General features: G+C 47.4%; 1 protein-coding gene across 1 annotated transcript in view; it reads left to right on the forward strand.

Moving 5' to 3' along the window:
• The window catches only part of elp3 (elongator acetyltransferase complex subunit 3), a 144,024-nt gene that overhangs the window by 18,839 nt on the left and 100,219 nt on the right, over positions 1–24,966 (forward strand). The window contains 3 exon segments of the mRNA XM_038800483.1: positions 18,678–18,741; positions 19,666–19,734; positions 21,163–21,317. Coding sequence (XP_038656411.1) covers positions 18,678–18,741; positions 19,666–19,734; positions 21,163–21,317 — 288 coding nt within the window.

Consider the following 24,966-nt stretch of genomic DNA (forward strand, 5'->3'; position numbering starts at 1 on the left):
TACAAATTAATCATTTTGGATTCTGAGCAGTATATTATTCGATTGGGGAAGATCCTGGGATAAGATGCCAGATTGTTTTATTAAGAATAAAGTTTCCCTAAATTGTAAATATCTTTTAAAAACAAAAAAAGAATGTCTGGGATATCACATTGCTTTTTAAAATAATAAATTTAGCGTACCCAATTCATTTTTCCAGTTAAGGGGCAAATTAGCATGGCCAATCCACCTACCCTGAACATCTTTGGTTTATGGGGGCAAAACCCACGCAGACACTGGGAGAATGTGCAAACTCAACACAGACAATGACCCAGAGCCAGGATCGAACCTGGGACCTCGGTGCCGTGAGGCAGCAGTGCTAACCACTGCACCACCGTGCTACCTTGGGATATCACATTGCTGACAACAGTTGATCAAAAGATAGTAATGAATCCCCTTGAAACAGATCCACCAATCTTGAGTACCCTATTACTCCAGGGACAGGATAGTCTGGTCTCTTCTTGGCAGCGGGAGGTGGCACACCATTCGCTGACAGCGGAATTCTCTGCTCCTGCCGCTTGTCAATGGGATTTCCCATTGAAACTACCCCATGCTGCTGGGAACCTGCGGGCGGGGGTGAGCTGCCGGCTGGACCAGAGAATCCCGCCGCGAGCGAATGGCCAGAGAATTCCAGCCCAGGTCCATGAGACCCGGAGGGAAGCCAGGGTTTCCCTGTATAGGAAGAGAGCAGAAGTTAATCTAGATATTCCCTCCAAATCACAAACCATCTTCCAAGCTCTGAGTGTTAATAATTATTGGATTGTCACAATTGTCTGGTACTGTCTTAAAATCTCTAAGAAACAATAAGCCTATAAAGAATATTTACTCTGACAGGCCTCAATATAATAATAATAGCTTATTGTCACAAGTAGGGCTTCAACGGAGTTACTGTGAAAAGCCGCTAGTCGCCACATTCCGGCTCCTGTTCGGGGAATTGAACCCCCGCAGCTGGTCTTGTTCTGCATTACAAGCCAACTACTTAGCCCACTGTGCTAAACCAGACCTTATCAAGCCAAATGTGGGGTCCTTCTAAAACATTCCTATATTAATCTGAGAGGCAAGCTGGTATAATTTTATATTAGGCATATCAAGGCCTGCTTTTGACCTTGGAAGTTGCAATTGGCCACTTTTAAGTGAGGTCTCTTTTTGTTCCATATAAAGGAGCTAAACCCCCTATTGATTTCCTTCAGGACCTTAGCCGAAAGTAAAATATACCTATAGAAGGTAAATACATTCACCTTAATCAATGCTATCCTTACTGCTGCCTCATGGTGTCGAGGACCCAGGTCCTATCTCGGCCCAGGTCACTATCCGTGTGGAATTTCCACATTCTCCCCATGTCTGTATGGCTCTCCCCCCCATAACCCGCAGACGTGCAGGGTAGGTGGATTGGCCACGCTAAATTGCCCCTTATTGGAGAATAATTTGACATGATACAGGAAAAGAGGTCCAATGATGCACGATCACACTTCATGAATGTGAGTCATGGGGCAAAATTTCCCTTGTGTCGTCTGAACAAATGAAGGGGCAATGAAACTACCTAATAAGGTTAAACCAGAAGGGGACCATCTAAAGAGGAAGATGAGTGGGATGCCCTCCAAATCTTTCTAAAGGCATAGCCTTAGACTTTGCAAAATTATTACATAATCTGAGAAAAAAATAAACCGATTTTATCATATCAATAAAAGCAGGACAGAAATTTGAGGCTTAGACAAGAATAGTTTTTGTCTAAATCAGCATGCTGTTTTCCACTGACAGCTAAAACCCCCAAATACCGAAGAGTTCTGTTTAATTGCCTCAGCTAAAGGCTCTATAGCAATTGAAAATACAATGGGGATAGAGGGCAACCCTGCCTGGTCCCCCATTGAAGACTAAAATTGTAGAATATAACTATTAATGAGAACTGCTGCAAGTGGGTTTTTAATAAAGGAATCTGTGCAATTTAATGAAGTTCCCTGCCCCCCATTCCAAACTTTATCTAATGTATAAAATAAATAATTCCATTCCTCCCAATCGGATGCTTTCTCTGCCCCCAATGATAGCACCAAGTTGCCTATCGCCTGTTTCTGAGAAACCTGAATGATATTTAATAATCCCCTGACATTACACGAATTTTAGCTTTTTTATAAGCCCAGCCTGGTCACCCTGGATAATTAATGGAAGAGTAATTTCTTAATAATAATAATCTTTATTGTCACAAGTCGGCTTACATTAATATTGCAATGAAGTTACTGTGAGAAGCCCCTAGTTGCCACATTCCGGTGCCTGTTTGGGTACACAGAGGGAGAATTCAGAATGTCCAAATTACTTAACGTCTTTTTCGGCATTCAGATCAGCATTTAAAAGAGAGACTGGTCTACAGAAGGCAAACTCTTCTGGACTTTTACCTGACTTCAAAAATTAAAGAAATATTTATTTCTCTAAGAAACTGAGGTAGCTATCCTTCTTCAAATGAATGGTAGCATAGTGGATAGCACAATTCCTTCACAGCTTCAGGGTCCCAGGTTCAATTCCCGGCTTGGGTCACTGTCTGTGCAGAGTCTGCGCGTTGTCCCTGTGTGTGCGTAAGTTTCCTCCGGGTGCTCCGGTTTCCTCCCACAGTCAAAGATGTGCAGGTTAGGCGGATTGGCCATGCTAAATTGCCCTTGGTGTCCAAAATTGCCCTAGTGTTGGGGTACTGGGTTATGGGGATAGGGTGGAGGTGTGGGCTTGGGTAGGTGCTTTTTCCAAGTGCCAGTGCAGACTCGATGGGCCGAATGGCCTCCTCTGCACTGCAAATTCTATTATGCATACCATTTACAGGTTCCATTAGCATATCTTTACATTCTTATAAAATTAACTTCCAAAACCATCAGGTCCGGCGCTCTCACCAGATGGAAGACCCTTCAACGCAGATAATACTTGCTCTTTGAAACAGGGCATGCAAGGATGACCGTTGGTCATCAGAAATTGTTGGGAGTTCAAAAAAAGAGAAACGTTGCTTCATTGTGTTAATACATCTTTAAGCAGAAGTGTGTACATCTTCACAATCTAGATTGTAGAAAGGTCCACCTGAATGAAAATTCCAGGAAGGCAGGAGCAGAGCATGGTGAGAGATCAATGCTATCTATGGAGCAGGAAACCACCGAGTATAACACAGTTTTTGAAATGAAAAATAATAAATTTTGGTATTATATTGGTGGGGGACAGAAAAGACGGTGAATTATTTGTCCTTGGGATGTACTGCTCCCCAAACATCCGTATTCCAGTTCATCACATACAAACTCCAGTGCCTTCACCTGTTTCCTATTTATGAGGAAGCTTGTCAATCAAAGGATTTAGGTGAGAGTTGAAGTCCCCTCCTATAAATTAATTTTCCGTTGCTAATTCAGCTAAACCTTCATTAACATCAGGAGAATAATTTGGAGGACCATAAACATTCATTGTCAAAATACTTTCCCGGTGCAGTATTCCATTGATAATCACATATCTGCACCCCCCTCCTCCCCCACCTTCATCCTTCACACAGTTCTCAAGTCTAAATGTCATGTATTTATTTTTTTTTAAAAATTTTCCTTTTTCACATTTTCTACCAAATTTACACCCAACAATAAACAATAATCAGTAACGAATGTAATGTCAATCCTCATATATTAATAACAACGATCCTATCCTCCCATCAAACCCTCAAACATTGGCCCGCATGTTAATATAAACAAATGACCAAGAGGAATCAGGAACCACCCATTGTCACCATTAACACATACAGTCCCAACCTTCCCAACCCCCCTAATTTTTGATGTGATCCAATTCTCGAAAGTGCATAATGAATAACGCCCATGAATGTAGAATCCCTCCATCTTCCCCTCAGTTCAAATTTGACCTTTTCAAGTGTCAGCACTCTAGCAGGTTCCCCCGCCACGCCAGGGCACAGGGTGGAGAGTTGACCTCCACCCTAACATTGTGTCCTAATTCCTTTCTCCTCCCATCTCCAACATTTCCCTCCCACTTCCCTGGCTCAAATCTATGGTTCCCCGAGTCGGCATTTCCCTTGACTCTGCCTCCATTGGCAGGTTTTATTAATCAAAATCCGATCTCTCAGTTACCAGTCGAAAATGAGGCACAAACCTCTTGTCTGACCCATTCCCACTTCAATTTCAGATATTCTTCATCATCCATTGATATAGCTCTTGTATCAGAGCTATATCAACTTTCCTCATTTTGAGGTAAAATAGAATCCTTTCTTTTAATAGGATGATTTATCCACTGTACCTTCCAAGAACAAATTGTGTAGCCACTGCCATTACTTATTCAGTTTTAAAAAAGGATATGATAAAATAAATTTGGCCATTTTACATGTTGGACTTTCCCCTCTTGCTCATTTGTTCACCCAGTCCTGCCTCACGCATCCCGGTTACCCAAGCGGTCAGCAAGATATTAAATTGTCGTTTTTCTAACTAATTAAACTTGTCCGTATCCTTGCAAAAGCACCAGTAACCAACTAACGATTCTCTAAACCCAAAATAAAACGAAGACATAAGAACTATTTTAAACAATCTTAAACAGTTAACTCTAAAGCGGTTTCCTTACCAAATGTGAGGCCGTGTTTAACTAATGAAACATATACTCCATATTTATGACACAGTGCCTCTCTCTTCAAGGAAAGAAAAATCAAAGAAAAAGGAGAACGAGGTGCTATCCCTATAATCTAACCTTGCCTATTGAAACCGAACTCACACGCTTGTCTCCCAACAGTAGCGCCATTCCTATTTAACATGGTAAGAGGAGAAAGAAAGCAAATAATACGTACAAAATTATATAAGTATATATAACAAGAAAATACAGCCCGAGTTTCGTACAACCCTGCAAAGTGTATCCCTTGACCAGAAAAGCACGTTGAAAAATTTTATTGATCAAAATCAGCCCTGGCATTTCTTAAATACCATATGCACTGTAGTGCTCAGTTGCTAGTCCATCCCTGTCAGAATGATAGATACAAATCTTAATACAGTAAAAAGAATATAATATCTAGGGATAAAGTCCAAACTTTACAATCAACTGCAGCCTGTTCATAAATTGAGCCTCCTGGATTATTGCTTCCAGCATATTTCATGAAAGCCATGGCTTTAGGGTTTTGGCCAAGGGTGGTATCATGACCGGTACAGTCTTGGAGGGCTGAAGGGCCTGTTCCTGTGCTGTATTGTTCTTTGTTCTTTAGCTGCGGTATTGAATGTTTTCGAGGAGTTATTGAATGCCACCCTCAGTATGGCTGGATACAGAAGGACGTATTGTGTTCCGATGACTTTTAGTCATCTCTGACTTTGTCGAAACTCTTGCACCCCTGTTATACCACTGCTAAAAAATACTGATGGAAAGAGACCCTCCATCCGTCAAAGAGTAAGATCCCATTACGCCTAGCTGCCTGCATCACAATCTTCGAAATTGTGCAAATGCATGATTATGGGATGTGATCATTGATTATCTCTGGGCATCGGAGCACGTGAGCGATGTGCCCTCTCCAGTTTAGTGCACCCAGCTTTCATTTCAATGTTCAGAAAGTGTGGTAGCTTCTGGTAAATGGCACAGTCTGGGCAGCACGGTAGCACAGTGGTTAGCACTGTTACTTCACAGCGCCAGGGTCCCATGTTCGATTCCCGGTTTGGGCAGAAACTGCACGTTGTCCCTGTCTGCGTGGATTTCTTCCGGGTGCTCCGGTTTCCTCCCACAAGTCCTGAAAGACGTGCGACGTGCTGTTAAGTGAATTGGAGATTCTGAATTCTCTCTGTGTTCGGAATATGGCGACTAGGAGCTTTTTACAGTAACTTCATTGCAGTGGTAATGTAGGCCTACTTGTGGCACTAGTGAAGATTATTATTAAATCGATAATCCAACATTTTTCCTCGGTTCTCTAAATCATCTACATGTTCCAACATTATGAGCAGCTGTTTTTCAATAAAGGGGCCTCTACTTAGCGAGTTGTGTTTTCCACAGTAAGAATTCTCTCCTCAGCCCTGTCAAGCCTTTTAACCGTTTTCTACATTTCTGTAGCATGGACACTGATATTTTGAGCTACTAGACCGAATCTCTCATCAATAATCTTGATAATATTAGCAGTCAGTCCTCAGCCCTAACACCTTTCAAAGTGCCAGATCCAGAGCTGACTCAGTCGCCAAGTCACTATGTTGAAGAACAGATAACTCTCCAGTTGCCATTAGCTGATCTTTCTTGTCAGTGGTTTTCTTAGCATTTTGTCAGTCGAGTTTGGCCAAAAGTCCTCCAGGGACATAGGACATAATATGGAGTGCTCCCTCCCAATTTAACAGAGTGAGCTACATGAATACAATAAATGAAAGGATTTACAGTGGAATAGCACCATATCTCAAAGGATACGCAGCTACCCCAACACCCTCATTATGTGACCACCCACCTCCCCTGATTTTAACATATTTGGTGGTGGCCCCCTTGTCCCTGATATTGGAAACAACTGGAAACCGTGATGGTAACTATGGAGTTGTGCTTATGCACTAATCACCGCCCGCGGTGGCTCCCCAGCTCTCGGCCTTTTGTCTCAAGGGCCAATGGGCATGATCTACCTCTAAGGCCTTATCAAAGATCTTCTCCACCAACTTCTCAAACATCCTCGAGACGTAGCCAGTGGCACTCGTTCCCTCTATTCCCTCCGATAAACCCATGATTAGCATGTTCTGGCCGCCTGGACTGATTTTCCTGGTCGTCCACCCCTCAACGTAGCACCTATAGGCCTCTCCAGCACCGTCCTCTACGCCATCCAACGATACGATCGGTCACTATGGTCCGACACCACCCGACAACAACCTTTTGGGTTGTTGTACCGTGTGATTCCAAGTGCTTCTCCGCACAATCCAAAATACCCGCGAAGAAGGCGAGTGCTCCCCAGTCACACGAGACCAGTCATCCAACATCCTCCTTTCTGAGCTGCAGAAATTCCCAGGCAGTGTGGCAGGTGCGCCCCCCCCCCCCCCCCCCCCTCCCCCCCCCCCCCCCACCCGCTATTTCTTCCAATGGTGCTGCGCCACAGTGTCCTCCACTGCCTGAGCTAGAGCTCTCACTGACAGTTGCTTGGTCTGATACGCCGCCGACATTCCACTCTGGGGGAGAAACCACCATCCTTCTCTCAGTGCCAAACTTATCCACAAAGGTCATCCATTAAATGGGCATAAAGGGCCAAACCAACACCTCCAAACAGGAGCCATCTTGTGTGTGACCGATCAGACCATGGCCGCCACTAGAAGTCAGTGCTGGTAACCATGCAAATTCCACCAATCCAAGAAGCAAAAGTATATTGTCGATGCTGATCTGCATCAGCCAGCTAGACAGAGGGTCCTAGGTGGGTCTTGTTGATTTTCTTTTACTCTCCCTGTGGCCAGTGGAGAGCTTATCAAATGGAAACTAGCAGGACTAGCCCTGCTGAAAGTTTGAGTGGTGTTGCAGAGTCACGTTAGAGTGTCTGTCCTTTAGTAATAGGAGCTTGTTAGCCTACAGAGATTAGAGAGCCTACAGGATTTGTGGAAAGTTGAATGCTGTTATTTGTTACTGAAATGTTGCAGTAAGTGAGTTCACAAGATAGATAGATAGAGAAATACAGCACAGAACAGGCCCTTCGGCCCACGATGTTGCGCCGAACTTTTGTCCTAGGTTAATCATAGAATTTTGGACAATTTGTCATGGCCAATCCACCAACCTGCACATCTTTGGACTGTGGGAGGAAACCGGAGTACCCGGAGGAAACCCACGCAGTCACGGGGAGGATGTGCAGACTCCACACAAGATTTCACTTCATGCCCAGCTATCATTTCTTCACAGGAACCTGTCTCCTCAAACCTCTTCACTTTCCCGCCTCCCAACTGCTCACCTTCACATAAATACAAGCAGTTTTGGATTTCTCTGCTCGTCAAACCTGGACCATCGATATTATCCACTGCACTGCTAGCTCCCTTACTGCCAAGATATCCATCTGTCAAGAAGCTCCTGCCCTTAGAATATACAACCCTACAGTGCAGAAGGAGGCCATTCATCCCATCGATTCTACTCCGTCCCTCTGAAAGAGCACTTCACCCAAGCTCACTTCCCCGTCCTATTCCAATAACCCCTTAACCTAACCTAAAAGCCTACACATCTTTATTTTTAGACACTCAGGGGCAATTTATCATGGCCAATTCACCTAACCTGCACGTTTTTGGACAGTGGGACAAAAGCAGAGCACCAGGAGGAAACCCACGTAGATGCGGAGAGAACGTACAAACTCCACAGACGGTCACCCAAGGCTGTAATTGAACCCCTGGCACTGTGAGGCAGCAGTGCTAATCTAAAACTTTTGTCTCAACTACTTCCCCATGCCCATCATTTCATTCCTGCTCCCTTAAAGTCTCTGTCCAATAACTGATCACCCGATGGGGGTCTCTGATCCTTGGGCGCATATCCTTGTACCAGCTTGCAGGCAATCCCCAACCCCTCCAGATTCCAATCTTCAGGGTTTTGCTCATTAACATTATCGTAGTCTTATATATCTTCAACGTGATAGATGAATCTACACATGGCAGCCCTTGGATTGTCACCTGTTCCAGCTATCCAAAATGTATCCAAAATCCAGAAGGACTTTATAGCGGAACATTTAGAAAGCAGTGGCAGGATCAGTCAGAGTCAGCATGGATTTATGAACGGAAAATCATGCTTGACAAATCTGTTGGAATTCTTTGAAGCTGTAACCAGTACAGTTGACAAGGGGGAGCCAGTCAATGTGGTACATTTGGACTTTCAGAAGGAGTTTGACAAAGTCCCGCATAAGAGATTATTGTGCAAAATTAAAGCGCATAGGATTGGGGGAAATGTATTGAGGTGGATAGAAAACTGGTTGGCAGAGAGGAAACAAAGAGGGATTAATGGGTCATTTTCAAATTGGCAGGCAGTAACTAGTGGGTACCACAGGGATCGGTGCTGGGACCCCAGCTATTCACAATATATATTAATGATTTGGATGAGGGAACAAAATGTAACATGTCAAAGTTTGCAGATGATACCAAGTTAGGTGGGAGGGTGACGAGGATGTAGGGATCCTACAGCATGATCTGGACAGGTTGGGCGAGTGGGCAAATCAATGGCAGAATCATTATAATTTGGATAAGTGTGAGGTTATTCACTTTGGAAGCAAAACAGGAAGGCAGATTACTACCTGAATGGTTATTAATTGGGAGAGGGGAGTGTGCAGCGGGACCTGGGTGTCCTTGTGCACCATTCGCTGAAGCTAAGCATGCAGGTGCAGTCGGCGGTAAAGAAGGCTAATGGTATGTTGGCCTTCATTGCGAGAGGTTTCGAGTATAGAAGCAGGGATGAGTTGCTGCAATTGGACAGGGCCTTGGTGAGGCCACACTTGGAGTATTGTGTGCAGTTTTGGTCTCCTTCTCTGAGGAAGGATGTTCTTGCTCTCGAGGGAGTGCAGCGAAGATTTATCAGACTGATTCCAGGGATGGTGGGACTGTCATATGAGGAGAGATTGACTAGGTTGGTATTGTTCTCGCTGGAGTTCAGAAGAATGAGGAAGAATCTCATAGAGACTTAGAAAATTCTTACAGGACTAGACAGGGTAGATACAGGGAAGATGTTACCAATGATGGGTGTGTCCTGAACCAGGGGTCACAGTCTGAGGATTCAGGGTAAACCATTTCGGACAGAGATGAGGAGACATTTCTTCACCCAAAGAGTGGTGAGCCTGTGGAATTCATTACCACAGGAAGTTGTTGATGCTTAAACTTTGAATATATTCAAGAGGCAGCTGGATATAGCACCTGGGGAGAATGGGATCAACGACTATGGGGAGAAAGCAGGATTAGGCTATTGAGTTGGATGATCAGCCATGATCGTGATGAATGGTGGAGCAGGCTCGAAGGGTCAAAAGGCCTCCTGCTCCTATCTTCTATGTATATATATATATGTATTAGCGGTCAATTGGCTATCTCAGACAGGGCACAAGCTTGTGAACTGGAAATGTCAATCTTTTTGTGGAAGTTGTTTATCCCAGGGTTGAGGCTTAGATGCACCTTCCAATCCACTTTAGAGAACGAGTGGTGCCAGAGGATTTAGGAAGATTACAAACATTGACCTTGTTCAATGGAAGGAAAAATTAAAACGCTGGCAATTACAGACCAGTCAATTTAATAACAATGGTGAAGAAGCTTATTTAAAAAAATCTGGGAAAAAAATTAACAGTTACTTTTGAGAAGAATAATGGAAAGCTGACATGGATTTGTTGCGAGCATGTCTGATTAACTAGATGAGTGTGTTTTTGATGTGATAACAAAGGATGGATAAGGCCACTGCTGTTGAAGTTGTGTACCGTTTTGTTGAAAAGATGTTTGACAAAGCGTGACATAATATGCTTGTTAGCAAAACTGAAGCTCATGCAAGAAAATGGATAATTTCAACATGGATATAAAATTAGTTCAGTGATAAGTTGTGGTGAGTGGCTACTTCCCTGACTGTAGGGAGATGTATATTGGGGCCTCCCAGTGTACCAGGACCATTGGTGCTTCTGAAATGCATTAATGACTTGGATTGGGGATACTGGCCACAATTTTGAAATTTATAAATGACACAAAAACTGAAAATGTTGTAAATGGACTTCCAATGGCGAGATGTGAGGAGAAGACGTGCAATGGCTCCTATTAGAAACCTGACTATTTTACCCGTCTTCCTGCACCATGGGCCTTTAACTTCTTGGAAAAAATCCTGAAACTTGGTTGTGTATCTGAGATGCCCAAGGGCGGCAAAGCCAAAAGATAATTGGTCCGAACCTTGTTGACCGACTCTGAAGCCTCTCGGAGATTGACTGGAGGTAAGATGGCGGAATCAGCATCTTTTGAAACCACTCCACTAATGAAGCCCTCAACAAAATGTTGGAGATTGAGCTCGATAAACACCGACAAAACTTGATGAATCTTAAAAGATCAATTGGGGCCTTGGCCCCCATTGGTTTAGTTCTTGAAACCCCCAGTAAGACCGTTGAAGCTCATGGAGTTACGATTAAGGACATGGAGGTCGCATTGTTGGATCACAGTGACAGGATTACCTCCTTGGATTACCGCCTGCTTCTGTGGTCAGGATAATAGAACATGAACAATTGAGCTGAATGACTCGGAGAATAGATCCAGGAGGCAGAATGTGCTTATTATGGGGTTACCGGAGGGGATCGAGGGCTGCACACCTCCTGAATATTTCTCGGACCTGTTCCACAAGATGGTAGGTGAGGGTATGGTTCCATCTCCCCCAGTATTAGACTAGGTCCATCGCTCAATTCGACCCAAGCCTCGCTCTGGAGATCCTCCTTGTGCGATGATTGCAAGATTTCACAGTTTCAAAGAAAAGCAACTGGTTCTTTGATGGGCAAGGGAGCATTGGGATATCAAGTGGGAAGGACACTCCTATTATGGCGTAGCAGAACATGAGTGCGGACCTAGCTAAGAAAGAGACACTTTTAATGGAGTTAAGTCCATTCTGTATGAGTGGAGTCCAGTTCGGGATGGTTTATCCAGCTCACCTTTTGAGTAAGGTTTTTGATCAATCGGGAGATGTGGACTCTTTTGTCCAAAAGCACAAGTTTTGCGTTGTTTAATTTGTTTTATGGCTCTGTGGATAGGCACTTTGTATTTTGTTTCTTTTTATATTCGTTGTTTGGGTATTCTCTTGATGCCATTGGAGATATTTGAGAGATTTCTGCTGTTGTTTCTTACATTAACTATTATTCCCTTTCTCTTTTCACTATTGTAATTTGGCATGACCTTTAGTCACTAGTGAAGTGTTGTAAGTCAAATAATTTTTATTCTCCAATCGGGAGTCTCTCTTCTGATGAGGGGTGTTAGCATAGTGGGCTAAACAGCTGGCTTGTAATGCAGAGCAATGCCAGCAGACTGGGTTCAATTCCCGTACCAGCCTCCCCGAACAGGCGCCGGAATGTGGCGGCTAGGGGCTTTTCACAGTAACTTCATTGAAGCCTACTCGTGACAATAAGCAATTATTATTATTGTTATTATTATTATTATTAATAGGAGTGGTAGAGGGTTTGCTGCAGCTTATAACTGTTTTTAAAATGAGCTTAGAGTTTGTGTTTAGTTTTGTTAATTGTAAGCTTTAGGATAAGTTACATTTTGTCACTGTTAGATTTACTTTTGATTGTGGTTATCCTCCACTGTGCTGGCATTTTGGGGGTGGGGTGGGGTGGTGTTAGTTTGCTGGTGGTGTCTGCTGGTTTCCCTTTGTCCAGTCAGCTGACTTAGCTCAGTGGCCATCTTGGGTGGATCTTTTTGCTTTATCCTAGTTGTTTCCCTTGTTCAATGCCTCTCTGTGGGAATGGCATCCTCCCGTTGAGCGGCAGTGGGAGACCTCCAATCCTTCTGGTTACCTGGAATATTAAGAGGTTTGAACTGCCCTGTAAAATGGTTGAGAATTTTGGTGACCCATTGGCGGAGGGAGGTTCGTCATCTTTTTTTTTAGGAAACATTTTATTGAGGCATTTAGAATTTTGACATATTAACATTTTAAATAAAAGAATGGTCCGACACACGCAAAAACCCCACAGTAATATGCCCAACTTCCCCCCCACCCTAACTCCTAGCTACCCATATATTAGATTCCCTGCCCTTGTTCTCCACTTCCATCCCCCATCCCTTCTGCTGACGGTCAGTTTTCCTTAAAGAAGTCGATGAACGGCTGCCACCTCCACCGAGCCCCTGTATTAAACCCCTTAAGGCGAACTTAATCTTCTCTAGTCTGAGAAACTCTGCCACTGACCCACACCCCTGACTTTGGAAGCTCCGAATCCCTCCATCCCAGCAAACTCCATCTCCGGGCTACCAGGGAAGCAAAGGCCAAAACATCAGCCTTTCTCCCTCCCCTCGGGCTCCCGGATCTTCCAACACTCCAAATATTGTCTCTGGACTCGGATGCACCCTCTCTTCCAGGACATCTGACATGACATCTGAAAATCCATGCCAAAATTCCCTCAGCTTTGGACACGCCCAAAACATGTGTACATGATTCGCCGGACTTCCCCCGCACCTCCCACACCTGTCCTCCATCTTCTCAAAAAACCTACTCATCCGGGCCACAGACATATGAGCCCTGTGGACCACTTTGAACTGGATCAGTCTGAGCCTGGCACACGACGAGGATGCATTAGCTCTCCTCAGGGCCTTCTCCCATAGCCCAACTTCCAACTCCACCCCCCCACCCCCCAAAAACTCATCTTCCCACTTCCTCTTCACCTCCCCAATTGGGACTCCATCAATTCTTTATATATTTCTGAGACCGTCCCCCCCAACCCCTGTTTTTGACATCACCTTATCCTGTAATCCCCTTAGAGGGAGGCGAGGAAAGCTTGGAACCTGTCTCCGGACAAAGTCCCGTAGCTGCAGGTACCAAAATCTGTTTCCACCCGGTAACTCAAACTCCTCCTCTAGCTCCTCCAGGCTCGGGAAACCCTCCTCAATGAAAAGGTCCCCAAATTTCTCACCACTTCCTAATAAAGATTGGGAGACACTGAAACACAAGTAGCAATCTCGGGAGGACTGTCATTGTCACAGTTTGTACCCTCCACGCCAATGGCAGCAGACGCACGTCCCACCTACGGAAGTCCCCTTCCTGCTCAATCAGCCATCCCAAATTTAGTTTATGAAGCTGACCCCAGTTCCTTCCCAGCATTTTGAACGGCATCTCTCTCAGTCTCCCCTCCTGCCCCCTTGCCTGGATCGCGAAGACCTCACTCTTGCTCATGTTTAGTTTGTGACCCGAGAACCGGCCAAATTCCTCCAGTATTCCCATAATTCCTGCAATTCCCCCCAACGGGTCTGTTATGTACAGGAGCAAATTGTCCGCATAGAGCGAGACCCTATGTTCCACCCCCCCCTCGCTATCCCCCGCCAAATGTTTGATGCCCTCAGTGCCATTGCCAAAGGCTCTATGGCCAGGGCAAACAGTAGTGGGGAGAGTGGGTACCCCTGCCTTGTCCCCCTGCACAGACTAAAATACTCTGACCAGACCCGGTTGGTCCTTACATTCGCCACTGGTGCCTGATAAAGCAACCGGACCAAATCCACAAATCCCTACCCAAACCTTCCCAGGACGTCCCACAGGAACCTCCACTCCACCTGATCAAAGGCCTTTTCTACATCCATGGCCACCACCACCTCGACCTCGCGCCGCTCCGCAGGCATCATTATTACATTTAGGAGCCGTCTATATTGGATGTCAGGTGTTGTCCCTTCATAAATCCCATCTGGTCCTCCCCTATTACCTCCGGGACACAGTCCTCTATTCGCATGGCCAAGATTTAGCATCCACATTCAACAGGGAGATTGGTCTATACGACCCACAACTCTGGATCCTTATCCCGCTGTTGTGACTTCTGGGGTGAGTGTGCTTAACACTCAATTTGGCTCTGTTTCTTGTTCTAAGCTCTGGAGTCGCCAGGTGCCATTAAGACACCGCCACAAGCTTCAAGGTGAAGTTCAAAGCAATAAAACCGTACACCAATTAGTAAGTCCAAACAACTAAGAGTTTATAGTTGTATTAAGAGTATAATACAATTATAATAACTACCCATGCACACGCTAAAATGATTAAACTTACTCCTATCGCTAAACAACTAATACTTATCTCGAAGGAACTGCTGTCAGGGAACAAGGCCTCTTGCTCTGCTCTGGTCTGCAGACTTCAGGTTGGTATCAATTAAAAAGGGAGTCAGGAGTGCCTATCTCTGGTAGCGGTCGTTGGGAGGCACTTACTTGTTGGTGGCTGCTGTCCGAAGGCTGGATCAGGAGACAGGAGACTGAACCATGTGTGGGACCTTTCTTTTATAGGTCCCAGGGGGTCCGTGCCCCTTTGGGCAGACTCCCTTACCTGCTTGGAATCGATTGGGTCTCTTCCCAATCAATTATGTTTGAACCCCCCAATCATGGGCAGTTCCTCGGTCGCTGGGGTGGTTCTTGGGACTTATTATTTTGGGCTTCTCTGGCTCCAAAGGGTCTGGCCTTCCATAGAATGTATCGAACTGTGTTTAACTTGTTTCCATTGTATCTGGGGATCGTCCGGTATCGCCTCATTAGTATGTTAACTGGTTTCTTTTCGCAGTGCTGTCTGGTTTCTGCAACAGTCAAAACTGGTTTCTGCAGTCGTCCCAATATACAATCGTTTTGCAAGCTGTTTGCTTTACAACATGTCCATTTTCCCTGCATTCCTTGCAATCTTTCATTTTGTGTTGGGCAGTGGCCACCCCAGGTGGCTACACTGCTTCAAAATAAGGGAAATCGATGCCTACTATAACATTGGGGGGAACACTCCCAGCTCCTTGGACTCATTAAAAGCCTTTACCAGGAGCGGCCCTAGTAACTTGGAGAACGTTTTATTTAACTCAACCCGGTAACCATCAGGTCCCGGCACCTTACCTGATTGCATCGCCCCCAATCCGTCTATAACCTCTCGAAGCACAGTTGGGCTCCCAAACCCTCCACCAACTCCTCATCTCTTTTACTTTTCCCAAGCTCTCTCGCCACCTCCGGTTTCCTCAGCTGGTGCGCCAACATCCTGCTGGCTTTTTCCCCATATTCACCCTCCTCAGCTGTCCCTCCACCTTACCTGTAGACAGGAGCCCAAATTCCAGTTGCAGTCTCTGACGCTCCTTCAGAAGCCCGTCATGCGGAGACTCCTGTCCATCTGTCAAATTTTGCCTACCAGCCTGTTCAACTCTGCCCGTTCAGTCTTCCCCTTATGTGCCCGAATACAGATGAATTCCCTCCTAATAACCGCTTTCAGTGCCTCCCACACCACCCTGCCGAAACCTCACCTGTGTCATTGATCTTTATATACCCCCGAATGGCTTCCTCACCCGCTCCGCTAACAGCCCCACTCTAACCTCCACTGCGGGCGCTGGGCCTTTCCTTTGTTAACTTGCAGGTCTACCCAGTACGGGGTGTGGTCTGACAACACAATTGCTGAATATTCAGCATCCACCACCTCAGCCAGCAACATGTTGTCCAACACAAAGAAGTCTATCCGGGAATATACCTTAAGTACATGGGAGTAGAATGTAAACTTATTACTCCTTGGCCTCCCAAATCTCCATGGATCAACCCCTCCTATGCACTCTATAAACCCCCGCGCAGCTCCTTTGCCGTAGCTGATACCTTCCCAGACCTGGCACTCGACCGATCCAACCTTGGATCCAGGACCGTGTTGTAATCTCCCCCCATAATCAGTCGATCCGAGTCCAGGTCCGGGATCTTCCCCGGCACCCGTCTGACAAACTCAACATCAGTTTGGGGCATATATATTGGCTAATACAACAGTCATTCCCTTCAACTTTCCACTAACCGTAACATATCTATCCCCCGGGTCCGCCTCTATATTCCCCACTTCGAATGCCACTCGCTTATTGACCAGGATTGCCACGCCCCTCGTTTTAAAGTCTAATCCCGAATGGAACACCCGCCCAACCCATCCATTCCTTAACCTAACCTGGCCCTCCACCTTCAGATGTGTCTCCTGCAACATGGCCACGTCCACCTTCCATTGCCTCAAGTGCGCGAACGCACGGGCCCGTTGACTGTCCCATTCAGTCCCCGAATGTTCCATGTGACCAGCCTGGTCGAGGGGGCAAACCCCCCCCATGCCGATCAACCATAACCTCTCCTGGGCCAGTCTTTGACCCGTGTCCCGCATCTCCCCTGGCCCGCCCTTGGGCAAACATCATCATCAACCCTCCTCCTCCACTTTAAAGTCCCCTCCCGTCAACAGTCTAGTCCCCCCCCCCCCCCCACCCACCTCTCCCATCCCCCACCCACCTCTCCCATCCCCCACCCACCTCTCCCATCCCCCACCCACCATGCTTTTTAATCATTTTTTAAAAATAAATTTATAGTACTACCCAATTATTTTTTTTTCAATTAAGGGGCAATTTAGTGTGGTTAATCCACCTAACCTGCACATCTTTGGGTTGTGGGGGTGAAACCCACTCAGACACTGGGAGAACGTGCAAAATCCACACGGACCGTGACCCAGGGCCGGGATTTGAACCCGGATCCTCAGCACCGTAGTCCCAGTGAGAAAAAAAATGAAATAAAAATCGCTTATTGTCACAATTAGGCTTCAATTATGTTACTGTGAAAAGCCCCTAGTCGCCACATTCCAGCGCCTGTTCGGGGAGGCTGGTACAGTGCTAACCACTGTGTCGTTTGCCAGCCTAGGTTTGCCATTTTTTAGAGAGTTGGCAGACAGTAATGTTCAGCTATACAACTTTAGTCTTTTTCTTTGTTTTCTAGTTTGCGATTTCTCTCTTGGACTCTTCCTCTGGCTCCACCGTCCTCTTTCCTGAAGGGTATTTTATCCTTGGCTCAGCCTGGCAAGGGTATCTCAGACCTATATGGCCATATTCTCTCGACTGAACCATCCCTACCAAACAGAGTAAGCTGGGCCCTATACTTACTTGCGAGGTTTGGAGGGAGACCTTTTACAGGGTCAACTCCATCTCCTCTTGTGCCCAATTGAGCCTAATTCAGTTCAAGGTGCTGCAGAGGTGAGGATGAGTGGGTTTTCCCCCAAACACTGAGGGCAGATGTGATTGTTGTTTGCGTGCCCCAGTTGACCATACACAGATGTTTTGGGCCTAGCCCAAACCCACCAGCTTCTGGGCTTCCTTGTTGAGCACCATGTTGAAGATACTCTGTGTGGAATTAATCCTATGCCTGCTGATAGCAAATTTGGAGTAGAGATGAAAATTGTTGCCTTTGCCTCACTGATAGCCCAGAGGGGAATATTGCTTGATTGGAGATCTCCTGTTCCACCCAGTGTCTCTGGTTGGTTGGGAGACTTAATGTCCTTACACGTCAAAAAATTTGAATTCACCAAAGGTAATTCAGTGGAGAGGCTCGGGTTGAGTGGAGAGGTTCCAGTTGAGTGGAGAGGCTTGGGTTGAGTGGAGAGGTTCCAGCTGAGTGGAGTGGAGAGGCTCGGGTTGAGTGGAGAGGCTCGGGTTGAGTGGAGAGGCTCGGGTTGAGTGGAGAGGTTCTACCTCAGATGGCAACCATTTGTTTCCTTTTTGAAGGACTTACAAACCGTCAGCTGTTTGGAGGTTTGAGGTAGTGTTTAAGTCCATTTTTTTTTTCTTTTTTGTTGTTCGTAATGTTTTTGCATTCTTGTGTTTGTTATTATTTAAAAGTTTAACAAACATACTTTAAAAAAAAGAAAGTAAGTGTCGTAAACAGTGAGGAAGATAATAATAGACTTCAAAAGGACTTTGCCAGTGGAATGGGCAGACACATGGCACTTTCATGAGTCTACCATTCAATTGGATCATGGCTGTTCCTTGACCTGAATCACCTTCCTGCCCAATCCCAATATCCCTCAATTCCCCATGACTCCAAATATCTATCTGTCTCGGCCTTTAATATTCTGAATGACTGAATTCTACAGCTAGCTGCGATTGAGAATGCCAAAGATTCACAACCCTTCTGAGTGAAGAAATGCCTCCTCATCTCACCTGTAAATAACTGACTCCTTATCCCGAGGCTATAGTCCCTGGTTGTTAACTCTTCGCTGAGCAAAAAGATGATTGGGCCTAAAACTTATTTTGTGAATTCCAGATACTGTCCTGGGGGCCCAGATTCGGACTTTGAATATTCAACCCAGTCTTACACTGGATACGAGGTAAGGAAACTCTTGTCTTACCAGTAACTGCAGTCATCAATCTGTCCCTCAATTACATTTTTCATGAATTGGAAAACAAAAAAATTGTGATTTACGGAAATTAAACCGAGCTTGTGTCGGGCGTGTTTAGCCGGGTGTTTTCCAGCACTGGCGGCGCTGAGAATGACCCCGCTATTAAACGGGACTCTGCTTAATTTCTGGGCCTCGACGAGGAGCATCCTGCTGAGGCCACACTTAGTTTAATTTCCTGCACTAACAAGCTACGCTTCACGGCACCCCGATCTGTAGAACCCCACCCCGGCCACCGGAACCACCCAACGCAATTATGCAGTCATCGAGGTCCTTACACCCCACCACGTAAGGACAGGCCCCCCTCCTCCCGACCCAATCTCTGGCACAGGCAAGGTGCCCCACCTGGGCACCCTGGCAGGTGGCACCCAGGTGGAAGTGCCCCAGTAACTGGGTGGCATCAGGGGTGCCAGGGTACTGACCACCCAGGGCCCCCCGATCGCCTGGGAGATCCCCACCCTCCCCGGATCGCCTTGGGGGGAGGGGCAGGGGGAGGAGCTGGGGGTGATGTTTATTAAGCAATCTCAGCACAGATCAGAGTATCAGCGCTACAATGTCACATCCTTGTCTAGAAACCGTACTCCCATGTACCAGAGCCCCATGCTGTGAACAAGGGATCGCAGGGTCTTTTGCACAGTATAGACTGGCATATCAAATGTGACCCATCTTGAATGAAATCATTGAATAATTTTCATATTAATACACAAGTTCTAATCCTAAAGTGATTTGAGGCGAATACCTCTGAGTGCAGGTGTTGAATTGTCCCGACTAAAACATTAATCACTGAGAACCTTTTCTTTTAGGAACTTGGTGAATTGGCAGCATTAGACATTTATCTTTATTCCCTTTGAACAGCCAACCTCAATGAGAGCCATACGTGCAAGATACGACCCCTACTTACAGACGAGACACCGCGTGGAGCAGGTATGTGCAGTGAGGGGTCTGTGTCTTATCCCTGTCATTGATGATCAAACCCTCATAGAAAAATAAATTTTTAAAAATTTACATTGAAAAAATTTTCTATGAAAAATCAAACTCTCCTCAACTGCTAGCGTTACTTCATCCAGGCATAAATTGTGAGATAGTTTAACTGCAATTTTAGTGAAGTGCATTATACACCAGGTGAAAGAGGAGTATCTGAGATTATGGTCCCATCAGCCTGCATTTAATGTCACACTTCACTACCCGAGATTTTGTAAAGCTGTGCTTTCAGGAGTTTTAGTAACCAACTTTATACTGAACTTTTCTCTATAAAGATCGTTTTTAAAACAAATCAGCAAAGGGAGAGCTGCCGTTGTTGTTATGAGGGGGTTGGATATTGTGTTTGCCATCGAGGTCAAACAGCGAAGCAGCTTCTTCACACCTGCCCCGGAGCTTTCTTCACATACCCCATCTCTCCGGAAGGGGCTGTCTACTGGACTCAGCTATTTTCAACAGGGAAGAGAAGAAAGATGAATTAAAATATTAAAAATGTGGATTTTTTTAAAGGAATGTTCAGGATATAGACAATCACTAAAAAGCATGGAGAAGTTAATGGAGGAAACACAGAGACCTCAGCTGGTGACCCACCACGCCACCTGTTTTGGGGTCAGCAACTATGGAGCCTCTGTCAAAACAATGTAAGAACTAAGAACAGGAGTAGGCCACATAGACTCTTGAACCCACTCCACCATATAATGTCACACTGATCTTTTTAAAATTAAATTTAGAGTACCCATTAATTTTGTTTCCAATTAAGGAGCAATTTACCGTGGCCAACCTGCACATCTTTGGGTTGTGAGGGTGAAACCCATGCAGACACGGGGAGAACGTGCAAACTCCACATGGACAGTGACCCAGGTCCGACGTTCAAACCCGGGTCCTCAGTGCCGTAGACAGCAGTGCTAACCACTGTGCCACGTGCCGCCCCATCACACTGATCCTTGATCTCAATTCCATGTTCCTGTCTGATCTCGTATACCTTGATTCCATTAAGAGTCGAAAATATATCGATTTCCGTCTTGCATACACTCATTGACAAAGTACCCACAACTATCGACCGTAAACAATACCGAAGAACCACAATCCTGAGTGAAGAAATTTCTCCTGATCTCAGTCCTAAATGACTGACCCCCTATCCAGAGACTGTGCCCCTTAGTCCCAGACTCCAGTCAGGGGAAACCGCCTCTCAACAACTCCTCTGTGAACCGACGAACAGAGAGAGAAGACCCGGTGAGGTTTCAACCGGGCTCCTTTGTAAATAGTCCGTATTATAAATAAACACCACCTTTGTGTTACTCTTCTGACTCCCCTCATCTTTATTAAATTTACAATGTGACATTTCCCTGTCCTCTTTTCCTCTATCTCTATTAGCTGAAACAACTGGGACACAGTGTGGACAAGGTTGAGTTCATTGTGATGGGTGGGACGTTTATGGCGTTGCCAGAAGAATACAGGGATTTCTTCATCCGTAACCTGCATGATGCTCTCTCTGGGCACACCTCCAACAGCGTGGCAGAGGCTGTCAAGTAAGTAACTAGTTTGAAGAGTTTTGGTGAGATGACAACAGAAAACCTCTTGTTTGACTGAGACTGTGATGACTCTAGAGCTGGTTCCCTGTTGTTTTAACAGAATCTGTTGGGTGTTGCACTAATGGATCACTTCAACAGAGCCTTTTCCATTTGTGTAAAGTTTCACCCATGTAGCACGCAATCCGTGATTGGAGCTGAGTTTAACTGCAGTAACCACTTGTTTCCAGCAGAGGGAAACACACCCACATGTGCATGGACCTTCTGCAGATCCTCTGAACTGTCAGCCAACTTTTACAAAACTTACATATTTACATACACTTGTAGCTGCTCTCATCCAACTCACTGTGAACTCTCGCAGCTACTAGCACTCGCCCCCTGCAGATCCTTCAGTCACAGCTAGCTGCCGACTCTCACAGCTACAACTGTCCCACTAGCTGCTGACTCCCATAGCTACACGTCCCACTAGCTGCCGACCCTCACTGCTACACACGTCCCGCTAGCTGCAAGCTCTCATAGCTACACACATCCAGCTAGCAGCCGACTCTCATAGCTATACACATCCCACTAGCTGCCAACCGTCACAGCTACTCGCGTACTGCTAGCTGCAAACTCTCACAGCTACACACGTCCCGCTAGCTGCTGACTCGCAGCTACACACGTCCCGCTAGCTGCTGACTCTCAGCTACACACGTCCCGCTAGCTGCTGACTCACAGCTACACACGTCCCGCTAGCTGCAAACTCTCACAGCTACACATGTCCCGCTAGCTGCTGACTCACAGCTACACACATCCCACTAGCTGCCAACCGTCACAGCTACTCGCGTACTGCTAGCTGCAAACTCTCACAGCTACACACGTCCCGCTAGCTGCTGACTCACAGCTACACACGTCCCGCTAGCTGCAAACTCTCACAGCGACACACGTCCCGCTAGCTGCTGACTCGCAGCTACACACGTCCCGCTAGCTGCTGACTCTCAGCTACACACGTCCCGCTAGCTGCTGACTCACAGCTACACACGTCCCGCTAGCTGCAGACTCTCACAGCTACACATGTCCCGCTAGCTGCTGACTCACAGCTACACACGTCCCACTAGCTGCTGACTCTCAGCTACACACGTCCCGCTAGCTGCTGACTCTCAGCTACACACGTCCCGCTAGCTGCTGACTCTCAGCTACACACGTCCCGCTAGCTGCTGACTCTCAGCTACACACGTCCCGCTGGCTGCTGACTCTCAGCTACACATGTCCCGCTAGCTGCAAACTCTCTCAGCTACACACGTCCCGCTAGCTGCTGACTCGCAGCTACACACGTCCCGCTAGCTGCTGACTCTCAGCTACACACGTCCCGCTAGCTGCTGACTCTCAGCTACACACGTCCCGCTAGCTGCTGACTCGCAGCTACACACGTCCCGCTAGCTGCTGACTCACAGCTACACACGTCCCGCTAGCTGCAAACTCTCACAGCTACACACGTCCCGCTAGCTGCAAACTCTCACAGCTACACACGTCCCGCTAGCTGCTGACTCGCAGCTACACACGTCCCACTAGCTGCTGACTCGCAGCTACACACGTCCCGCTAGCTGCAAACTCTCACAGCGACACACGTCCCGCTAGCTGCAAACTCTCACAGCGACACACGTCCCACTAGCTGCTGACTCAGCTACACACGTCCCGCTAGCTGCTGACTCGCAGCTACACACGTCCCGCTAGCTGCAAACTCTCACAGCTACACACGTCCCGCTAGCTGCTGACTCGCAGCTACACACGTCCCGCTAGCTGCAAACTCTCACAGCTACACACGTCCCGCTAGCTGCTGACTCACAGCTACACACGTCCCGCTAGCTGCTGACTCACAGCTACACACGTCCCGCTAGCTGCTGACTCTCAGCTACACACGTCCCGCTAGCTGCTGACTCTAAGCTACACACGTCCCGCTAGCTGCTGACTCACAGCTACACACGTCCCGCTAGCTGCTGACTCGCAGCTACACACGTCCCGCTAGCTGCTGACTCGCAGCTACACACGTCCCACTAGCTGCTGACTCGCAGCTACACACGTCCCGCTAGCTGCTGACTCGCAGCTACACACGTCCCGCTAGCTGCTGACTCACAGCTACACACGTCCCGCTAGCTGCTGACTCGCAGCTACACACGTCCCGCTAGCTGCTGAACTCTCACAGCTACACACGTCCCGCTAGCTGCTGACTCGCAGCTACACACGTCCCGCTAGCTGCTGACTCACAGCTACACACGTCCCGCTAGCTGCTGACTCGCAGCTACACACGTCCCGCTAGCTGCTGACTCGCAGCTACACACGTCCCGCTAGCTGCTGACTCGCAGCTACACACGTCCCGCTAGCTGCTGACTCACAGCTACACACGTCCCGCTAGCTGCTGACTCGCAGCTACACACGTCCCGCTAGCTGCTGACTCACAGCTACACACGTCCCGCTAGCTGCTAACTCTCACAGCTACACACGTCCCGCTAGCTGCTGACTCACAGCTACACACGTCCCGCTAGCTGCTGACTCGCAGCTACACACGTCCCGCTAGCTGCTGACTCGCAGCTACACACGTCCCGCTAGCTGCTGACTCTCAGCTACACACGTCCCGCTAGTTGCTGACTCTCAGCTACACACGTCCCGCTAGCTGCTGACTCTCAGCTACACACGTCCCGCTAGCTGCAAACTCTCACAGCTACACACGTCCCGCTAGCTGCTGACCCGCAGCTACACACGTCCCGCTAGCTGCTGACTCGCAGCTACACACGTCCCGCTAGCTGCTGACTCACAGCTACACACGTCCCGCTAGCTGCAAACTCTCACAGCTACACACGTCCCGCTAGCTGCTGACTCGCAGCTACACACGTCCCGCTAGCTGCTGACCCGCAGCTACACACGTCCCGCTAGCTGCTGACTCACAGCTACACACGTCCCGCTAGCTGCAAACTCTCTCAGCTACACACGTCCCGCTAGCTGCAAACTCTCTCAGCTACACACGTCCCGCTAGCTGCTGACTCTCAGCTACACACGTCCCGCTAGCTGCTGACTCGCAGCTACACACGTCCCGCTAGCTGCTGACTCTCAGCTACACACGTCCCGCTAGCTGCTGACTCTCAGCTACACACGTCCCGCTAGCTGCTGACTCGCAGCTACACACGTCCAGCTAGCTGCTGACTCACAGCTACACACGTCCCGCTAGCTGCTGACTCACAGCTACACACGTCCCGCTAGCTGCTGACTCACAGCTACACACGTCCCGCTAGCTGCTGACTCACAGCTACACACGTCCCGCTAGCTGCTGACTCGCAGCTACACACGTCCCGCTAGCTGCTGACTCGCAGCTACACACGTCCCGCTAGCTGCTGACTCGCAGCTACACACGTCCCGCTAGCTGCTGACTCACAGCTACACACGTCCCGCTAGCTGCTGACTCGCAGCTACACACGTCCCGCTAGCTGCTGACTCGCAGCTACACACGTCCCGCTAGCTGCTGACTCACAGCTACACACGTCCCGCTAGCTGACTCGCAGCACACACGCCGCTAGCTGCTGATCACAGCTCACCACGTCCGCTAGCAGCTGACTCACAGCTACACACGTCCCGCTAGCTGCTGACTCCACAGCTACACGTCCCGCTAGCTGCTGAC

This window comes from Scyliorhinus canicula, chromosome 6 (genome assembly GCF_902713615.1).
Source record: "Scyliorhinus canicula chromosome 6, sScyCan1.1, whole genome shotgun sequence".
NCBI classification, from domain to species: Eukaryota; Metazoa; Chordata; class Chondrichthyes; order Carcharhiniformes; family Scyliorhinidae; genus Scyliorhinus; species Scyliorhinus canicula.